Raw genomic sequence first — 8,698 nt, 5'->3', positions numbered from 1 at the left:
GTCTGTAAACTTTTGCTAATAAACACAGCTAACAAAGGCTACAAATGAGTCAGGCCCCTGACTGGGGCTCCACAAAGTCAGACATGAAGTTTCGTCTCTACACGAGGCAGAGCCTCCTTACACCGAGGACAGCGGAGCACTGAACCCGCTGCCCAGGGAGGTCCCGGCGTCCCTCTCTCTGGAGACACTCAAACCCCACCTGGACGCGTTCCTGTGTCACCTGCTCTAGGTGACCTTGCCTCGGAACTAGATGATCTCCAGGAGTGCCTTCCAACCCTAATGACTCTGTGATTTTCCATACCGTGTTAAACTTTAATTTGAGGTGCCCGGTGCTCAGCGAAGCCCTAAAAAAGCAAAAGCAGCTGAGGCCTATTCAGTGTTGTGGCTGGGGTGTAATTCCAGGCAGGAGATGGAGTGAGCAGGGGAGAAAGCAGAGCGCTACCGCACAGCGTCAGCTGGGGAAAGGACCAGGTCGGCAGTGCGGTGGTTTTCTCCCCGCGTGTTTTAACACGCGTGGACTTCGATCATGTATTTCGGGAGAAACCCTTGGCCGTGACGGCCACCGAGCGCCGGCACGAGGCCCCGCCCCGCGCCGCGAGCGGTTCTGGGAGCTGTAGTCCGCCCGCGGGGAGGTGGTGGCTTGGGGCGGGACTCCCACAATGCACCTCGCGGCGCCGCCGGGCCGGCCCGCCGTCACGTGATCCGCGCGCCGGGACGAGCCGGCCGCTTCCGCGGGGGTCCGCGCGCGCTCCGGGGGCGGGGCTCCCCCAGGTAGGGGGCGGGGCCGGCGGGGCGGGGGGCCAAGGGGCCGGGGGCCCGGGGCGGCGGGCTCCGTCCGCTTCCCGCTGCTCCCGGACCGCAGCCGCGTCCGAGCCCCGCGGTAATGAAGCGGCGGTACGCGGCTGCGACTGCCCAGGCTGCGCGCAGGGGTCTCCTCATCCCGGGAGGTAGCGGCGGTCCGCGATGGCGCCGGGGGGTGACGTTGCCGTGCCCGGGGAGCCCTCGGCCGCCTCCGGGGTATAACGGGTGTCAGAGGCGCTTCCCGGCGAGGAGGCGGCGAGGGAGCGCCCGGTAACCGCGCACGGCGTGGGCTGTGCGTGCGGAGCTGGGCAGGGGCGGTGTCGGAGTGATAACAACACCGTAAGCGTGTCACGGCAGTGCCAGCCGGAGCTGGAACAGCGTAACAGCAGCCGCGCCACGGCAGCCACAGCCCGGCATCGGCCCAGTGTCCCGCTGCACAGGAGGCTCTGTGCACCGATGGGTCGCGGCAGCCCCGCGCCGCAGCGCCGGTCGGTGTTTTGCCTGCCGTGGGCCCGAGCGGTCGTGGTGTTCCCTAGCCGTGATCCACGGGACACAATGCTTGAGATCATTTGGAGGTACCTGTTGGCGGATGGAGGTTTTAAGTCCTGCCCTTTCCGCTCATTAAGCAGGCCAGGCAGCTTTTCCTAAAAACTGGATTCTCTTCTTCTCAGCCATGAGTGACTGCTCATCTCTGAAGGAACTACAAGTTTCGTTTCCACGAGCTGCCTTTCTACTTGCTTTTATTGTGAATGCCAGTTTTAATGGATCTTTTCTCATCTTCTTTTCTTCCCTATGAAGATAGTAGTCTAGATGCAGTAAATTGGAAGAAATGGAAGAAAGGAAGATCAAGAGGAGGAGCCCCAAATCATCTTCCAGTCACTCTGCTCAGGTTGCTAACTCCAAGAAAAGCTCAGTGCCAGTCAGTAAAAGTACAGCCTTTTCCAACCCTGCCCCACAGCCTGCCGTACAAAAACCAAAGTTAAAACGGTAAGCTCGGGCCCTTTGCAGACCTAGAGGGAGTGAGAGCCAGGAACTTGGCAATGCTAAGACAGTCTAAAGGTTGTTTAGACTGGCTGTGACAGAAGAGACTTGTGAAAAGTTTTGATGATGTGTCTTTTTTAGCAACATGATACATATTTAGTGCAATGTAATGGTTACTTTATAGCAAAGGAAGTTGTTCTACACTTTTCTTGTAAGCTTAATGAAATGTTACACAATGCTGTAAACTCATACCAACAACAGTTTAGTTGAATGTAGCCTGATGTACCTGGTGAAAGACACGAGTTGGGTGATCAGATTTGGGCATCATATAGGAGATAGTAGAGCCCCAGATGTACAGCTGTGAGCAACAAATAAAATACTACATGACTGCAAGGTTGGAACTGACAACTATGGCAGGAAATTAAGGACATAAATTGAACAGGATGAGCTAGAACTGGAATTTCCAGGTGTTTTGTGACACTCCCCCTCTCAGCTGGGGGAGTGTCTTGCATAAAGAGAGACATTCAGTTCTTCAAAAAGTACCACATCAGAATAGTTTGTGTTTTTTGATGATAAGTTGGTTTCAGTTTGAGAACATTAATTTATCTGCATGTAAGAAAATGTGTATCTTGGCTGTGGCAGACATAGTAGATAAATAAATGAAGAGGAATTTTAAAGTGAAATGTTAGCTGGAGAGAGGCAGCAGAATTTACTGACCTCTGGGTTTAGGTGAAGATTAAATACAGAACTGTCAGCATCAGCACAGAGAGTCTGTTTGAAGGATGCAGTATTGGCCTGATAAATAATGAATTTCTGCAATGTAAAGTCTATACATTATTGTGTTAATACTTAGAGGGAAATATTAGTAAATACTGATGTGCTATAAATTGGTGGCTTCTGCAATTGACTGAACAGTCTACTCAAGTCTCAGCATTATCCTGGGATTTACTAGAAATTAATTTCTTGCAGTCCAAAAGATTGTGTGGAGAAGAAAATGTCCTTTTTTACTGTAAGTTCTGGCCATTCTTGCACAATTGTTAAACTTACCAAGCAGTGCTAATACAGATAATTGTTTGAACTTACTAAGCAGAAGAGGTAATTGACATAATAATGTGAGGAACTGCTACTGTGATAATGGAATAAGAGTATTTAATTGATTTTCACTTTATCTGCAAGAATCCAATGAAGATCAATAGTATATTTTATTAAACATCAGAATCAGGTAGAAAAATGGATGACCTGTCTGTTGTACAAACCATTAAGTCTGAAATTGAAGCAGAACCTAAATGGAGTTGCTCTGAGTTGAACTGGATATGGTGATTGTTGGACTGCTGGTTGTTTCTATAGCATAATAGTCTATATGATGTTTTATAGACTACAGGAGCTCTTGGGCTGGACAAAGAATTATTATTTCCCATAAGAAAAGACAGAGTTTGCAGAGCATGGGAAGGGTAGGCCTTACTGTGCTTTAAACCCCATTATCTTCACAAATTAAATCAAGCCTCTTTTTTAAGTCAGTGGTTTTTTTTTTGAATATCCCATAGTATTCTAAATTAAAATTTTTAGGCTTAGATTTTTTCACTGGATCAAGTTCTGAACAGATTCATCACAAGGCTGCACGACAGCCTCCTACCTAAACTGTATTAGGATGCAGCCTGTCTATCTGTTTCTGGGTCAGAGATGGAACATGCTGCTTCTCACTGACAGCTGTCTGTTTAGTATCCATATTAGTTTTGTGTTCACAGGGATTTAAAGTAGTTATTAATGTAGTTTCTCTGGGCACTTGGTGCTCTGAATAAGTGCTATGTCTAGAGAGAAGTCTATGGGATCCAGGAATTTTGATGATTTTCTTGCAGGAAGGGTTGTAGAGTTTTTAGCAATTTGATGTTTGGGCACGGACTAGTTTCATTTGGTATATTAGAGTAGTGGGAGAGTGGTTTTGATTGTGAGATTTACAAAATTGGGATGTAATTTGTGGGCTGAAAGAGCTCTAAGAAAATTTGTTTGGAGGCAAAGTCACCTTCCAAAACATCCAAAGCTGTTTTCCACATGAGCTAGAGTCTACAGATGTTTGTGACAAGAGGAGAGTATGATTTTTGAGGGGGTTTCTCTCTGGCTTGTAGATGCTTTTTGGGTGATTTTATGTAGATAATGTCTGCCTGGGGAAGTGGTGGAATCACCCTCCCTGGAAATGTTAAAAAAAGTGAGTGTGATGCTTGAGGACATGGGTTAGTGGTGAACATGGCTGTGCTGGCTTAATGGTTGGACTTGATGACGCCCTACGTCTCACTGCTAGGTAATGCTGGCCCACTTTAGATTACTAAGATGGCCATCACAGATGTGTGGTCCATTGATGCTTCCTACCATAAGCAGGAGAGCAGACTGTTGGAACCCTTCATTTTGCACTATCAAAATGTTGAGATAGTGATATTCTTTATTTGTAAGACAAGCTGGTGGTCCAGTATTTATCTTAAAAGCAGTGACTGAAATATGCACTATATATTTCCCATTTAATTTTCAAAGCTCAGATGTACACTTTCTTACATTTCAAATCTACAGTGAAATTGAAAGCAGGAAGTAATATTTGTTTTGTTCAATTATTTATTTTTTTTAGCGTAATCAAAGAGAAAGCCAAACCTCCAGGAGGTGAAGCAAAAGGGGCACAGGCAGCCCCAATCCAGCATTCTTTTCTCACAGATGTATCAGATGTCCAGGAAATGGAAAGGGGACTTCTGAGTCTCTTGAATGACTTCCACTCTGGCAAACTTCAGGCATTTGGTAAGTGCATGAATTGAGTGTGTACAATAGTTGTTTTTTATAGCTGTACAGTGGTAACATTTGCAAACAAGTGTGCTGCAAGGACAGACTGCCACATGAAATCAACATAATTAATACATCTTACTGCATTTTAGAATTACAGTCCCATTGTAACATTGTCTGTATTGTGAGATTATTCGTATGCCATTTAATTATTCCTTCCAGCAGGGAAGCACCTTTCCTTAAGATACCAAGTTTGAAATCACTTATTTATGTAGGAAGAAGTAACTGTATTTAGCACCCAGTTTTGTTGCATATGAACATTTAAAACTATTGGTAACAACTTTTATGAAATTCAGTGCAAGCTGCATTTTACCCAGGTTACTCTTCTGTCTTAGCTGAATCAGAGAAGAATTCAAAAAAACCTCATGCATTCTAAAAAACTCTGGGAACATTGGATAGCCACTGTAAATTCAGCACAGCACAGCAACAAATTGAATGACAGAAACTTCAATAGTGAAACCACCGAGAAACCAAATGTACTTGTAAAATTGATGTTTAAATTCTCTGATGTAGAAAGCTGCATCTCTCTTCTCTGATCTTCACACCTTCATTTTCTCTCTTGGGTTTCTTTATGTAAAGTTTTTATTTGTCATTTTAGGAAATGAGTGTTCCATAGAGCAGATGGAGCACGTGCGGAGTATGCAGGAGAAACTTGCTCGCCTCAATCTGGAGCTCTATGGGGAGATGGAAGAACTCCCTGAAGACAAAAGAAAACTAGCCAGTGATTCCAACCTGGATAGACTGCTGTCAGATGTAAGTACTGGGAAGGCAGAAATCATGGAACATAGCCCACAGCAAAGCTCGGTTCAGGAAAACACCGCTCCTGTGCGCGCAGTGATTTACAGTTGAGGAGAACATAGCTCTTCAATGAACCAAGGGGTGCCCTGCCTTCCTCTTGGTTCTGAGAAAACACAGGAGTTGTTTTCATTTTTACGCTGCTGGTTGCTTTGGGGAGGGAAGCAGGCTGGCTGCAAGCTACCTGAGCCTGTCAGCCTGCTTAGGGACAGCCCATGTACTAGGGAACTACGACCACTTTCCCGGCAGTCCATCCTCCTACATCTCGGGAAGATGACACACCACAAAGAATATAGATCAGTACATTCTACACTTTGTCTAGTGTATTTCCATAAAAACTAGAATTGTTAAAATTTCTTTAAATTTCTTGAGATCAGCAGGTTTAAACTTAATTTGGAACTTAGCTTATTGTGTAGAATTCAGTGTAGGTTTGATTTTTTGTAAGAAATCATACATTTTGGCCCAAACTATTAGTTATTTCCTTCATTGTTTTAATGTATTCATTTCAGCATACCAGCATAATTGTTGCATTTCTTTGACTAACAGAAGTGCCATTTCTCATAATTTCTACATTTATATTGCAGCTAGAAGAACTAAATTCATCTATGTATCCTTTTCCTAAAATGTTTATTTTGCATTATAATTACTAACTGTAGTCAAATTGCAGTGTGTTTCCCTAGTAAGTGATATCTTTAAAAGAGTCAGATTCCTTTGATAATGCCTTTGTGTTGTTTTTTAATTTTACACAGAATAAAAGGGCAAATCCAGGTGTTTATTTTGCACATTCCTCTGAGCACTGCAGGGCTCAGTACCTAGAGTTGTAGTTAATTGTGATGCTGTGCTTTTAAATTAGTACTATAATACAGCATCAATTTTTAGGTTCTTCCAATACATAAGTGACTGTATCTTAACACATCTAATTATAGGTTGTTTTTTTCACCTGGTGATTTATTTAGCTACCATGTACCACTTGTGTACCACAATGTGTTGCCAGTGGCAAAACCCATCAGCAGCAGGGTCTTTCTGCATGCAAGTTATTGAGACATTCTGGAACAAACATCCATAGTAATATTCCTTCAACAATATTCAGAGGCATCTGTCCCACTGATAAGTGAATTCTATTACCTTTTAGTTTTTTTCTAGCAATGTGTGTGGTTGTTTATCGCTGCTTGACTGTGGAGAGTGAGCTGACCTAATTTTTTATTTCTAGGGTCAGGTACTTCAGTAGAGCTTAGGAAACTGAGCAAATGCATGCTCTTAGCCCACAGAGAAGATAAAGCTGAATGTCTCAGCTTGTCTTTCACACTGTGCTTTTGATAAGCCAGGATGGCAGTGGAGGAGTGTAGCACTCTGTTTGCTCTGCAGTCTGGTTATTTCTGTTGTTACACACTTGGTATGCATTGAGGAGGCGAGGCTCTAGTTTTTGGGGCTTAAGATCCTGCCCTGGTATCTACATTCCTGCATCTTCAGGCAGACTTCATAAAGAGAACAAGTGGAATGTGACAATAATATGTAATAGTGATAAAAATAATCTGCCATCACCCTAGATCCCAAGACTGACGCTGGAAGTATGTAATGCTCAAATCTCATTGAGAAATGTTAATCTACTGGTGGGGAACTAGCATAGGACTCACCAGAACAGAGTTTGTCTGGACTGGTGCATACCCCAGAGTAAGCACAGTTTCATGTAACACTGCTGTCTTGTTCATGCTTTATCTGTATGTGAAAGTGTTATATTCCTTAATGATTTGCTTCAGCCAAAAGCTACATTTAGCCGATGCTCAAGATATTCCAAATGGTACTACAGGCTGAGAGAGAACATCTTTGTCAGTCTGGATTCTCCAGCTTTGCTTTTGTTTTTTGGACAATGGAATCAAGAAAACTTGTGACTTTGTGTTGTTTTTTAATTTTACACAACAAAGAATCAAAGTGCAAATCCAGGTATTTATTTTGCACATTCCTCTGAGGACTGCATTATGTTAGGGCTCAGTACCTAGAGTTGTAGTTAATTGTGATGCTGTGCTTTTTATTATTGCCTTATTTAACAGAAAAATTGGAGAAACTTGGAAAAATATTTCTTCTTCTCAGTGTTCATATGGTTGCAAGTGGTAAATGTATATAAGTTATTGGCATTTCTCCAGTTTTTATGAAGGTACTGATAATGTTGCCTTTCTGATCATTATGCAGACAATCTGCTCACTGTCTTTTTAGTGTTTTGTTGATTGGTGATGCCACAGATAATTTATTGTTAATAAAGTGAAAAGTTTAAAATATATGATGTTTCATTTTCACAAGCTACTTTTGGTTTGGCTCTGTTAGGAAGATGAGTTTTAGCATTGTCCAAATGTTTGCAGAGTTTGTTTTTCCATACTATGAATAATTGTAAAATCTCACCAAATTAGAATTAGTGTGCATGCTAGCAGCCTACATAAATTAAGTAGTGTGAAATTCCAAAATTGGTTAAATAGTTACTGTTCAATAAATCCAGGACAATCAATTTTGTAGTTACTCTGATGTTTAAATAGGCTACTATTAATTGGTATTATCTTTCTGTGCACAGCCAGAGGGAAAAAAAAGAATCTGTATTAGTATAAAATCAGGCTGGTTTTAGATCCAAAATTTCTATCTTGGTCCATCAAGCCATGCCTTTGGTTCTGGATTTATTTTATATTCAGTTTTTAGGTAATACATTCAGATTCCACACTGATTTTACACTTACTGAACAAGGAATGGAATCTTTATCCTTCTACCTGAGTCCAAAGCTTTCATCAACCCATAGTGGGCATGTGGCCAGGGAATAGAAGATTGCTTTTGTTCGGCATCTTTGGAAAAGAGGCTCCTTCAGCCACAAGATGTAGTTTTGGACTGTGCAGCACCAAGCCTGCAGCACACTGGGGACAGAAGGATCCTTTAACCACCACTGAGTGCTCTGGCTACAGATTCAGCCTCAAATTCCATGCCTCACCTATCACGCACATCTCCATGATTTACAAACCAGTAGGATCCCAGTGGTTGTCCCCTCAGGTTGTTCTTGTTCTTTACACAATTTTTCTCCTTCGTTGCCAAGACTCTCCATGAGCTTGTGTAAACGAACCTAGGAGTCCCTGCCTGCAGCTGGGTACGTACCTGTGATGTTGTGAAATCCAAAGTCAGCTTAAGAGAACTACACTACAACAAGCTTCTCACAGAGTGAAGCCAAGGTTGATGTTTGTTCTCCACGCACACACCTCTGACCAATTATTGGGCAATTACCATTTCTGCGCAGCACCTTCTCACATCAGCACTATGCCCTCGTTTCTGG

General features: G+C 43.1%; 1 protein-coding gene across 6 annotated transcripts; it reads left to right on the top strand.

The window, feature by feature from the left end:
* Positions 1-676: 676 nt before the first annotated feature.
* Positions 677-7,879, top strand: CCDC28A (coiled-coil domain containing 28A). Of its 6 annotated transcripts, XM_084201739.1 has the most exons (6): positions 677-771; positions 1,600-1,788; positions 4,397-4,560; positions 5,201-5,355; positions 5,982-6,004; positions 7,155-7,879. In XM_084201739.1, the coding sequence occupies exons 2-6, from the start codon at positions 1,631-1,633 to the stop codon at positions 7,207-7,209; spliced, it is 555 nt and encodes a 184-aa protein (XP_084057865.1). In that variant the 5' UTR covers positions 677-771; positions 1,600-1,630; the 3' UTR covers positions 7,210-7,879. The 6 variants fall into 6 exon arrangements, with proteins under 6 accessions (XP_084057865.1, XP_084057860.1, XP_084057862.1 ...); XM_084201734.1 differs by lacking the exons at positions 5,982-6,004; positions 7,155-7,879 and having other exon boundaries at positions 5,201-5,466; XM_084201736.1 differs by lacking the exons at positions 677-771; positions 5,982-6,004; positions 7,155-7,879 and adding an exon at positions 811-894 and having other exon boundaries at positions 5,201-5,466.
* The last annotated feature ends 819 nt before the right edge of the window (positions 7,880-8,698 follow it).

Source organism: Fringilla coelebs (genome assembly GCF_963513975.1).
Source record: "Fringilla coelebs genome assembly, chromosome: 3".
In the NCBI taxonomy this organism is placed as follows: domain Eukaryota; kingdom Metazoa; phylum Chordata; class Aves; order Passeriformes; family Fringillidae; genus Fringilla; species Fringilla coelebs.
This window is presented reverse-complemented; position numbering and strand designations above follow the sequence as displayed.

Bases quoted from the DNA above. Each gene is read 5' to 3' on its own strand.
- CCDC28A (XM_084201734.1), top strand. From the start codon at position 1,631: ATGGAAGAAAGGAAGATCAAGAGGAGGAGCCCCAAATCATCTTCCAGT. The intron at 1,789-4,396 runs GTAAGCTCGGGC...TATTTTTTTTAG, and splicing joins CAAAAACCAAAGTTAAAACG to CGTAATCAAAGAGAAAGCCA. The intron at 4,561-5,200 runs GTAAGTGCATGA...TTGTCATTTTAG, and splicing joins TGGCAAACTTCAGGCATTTG to GAAATGAGTGTTCCATAGAG.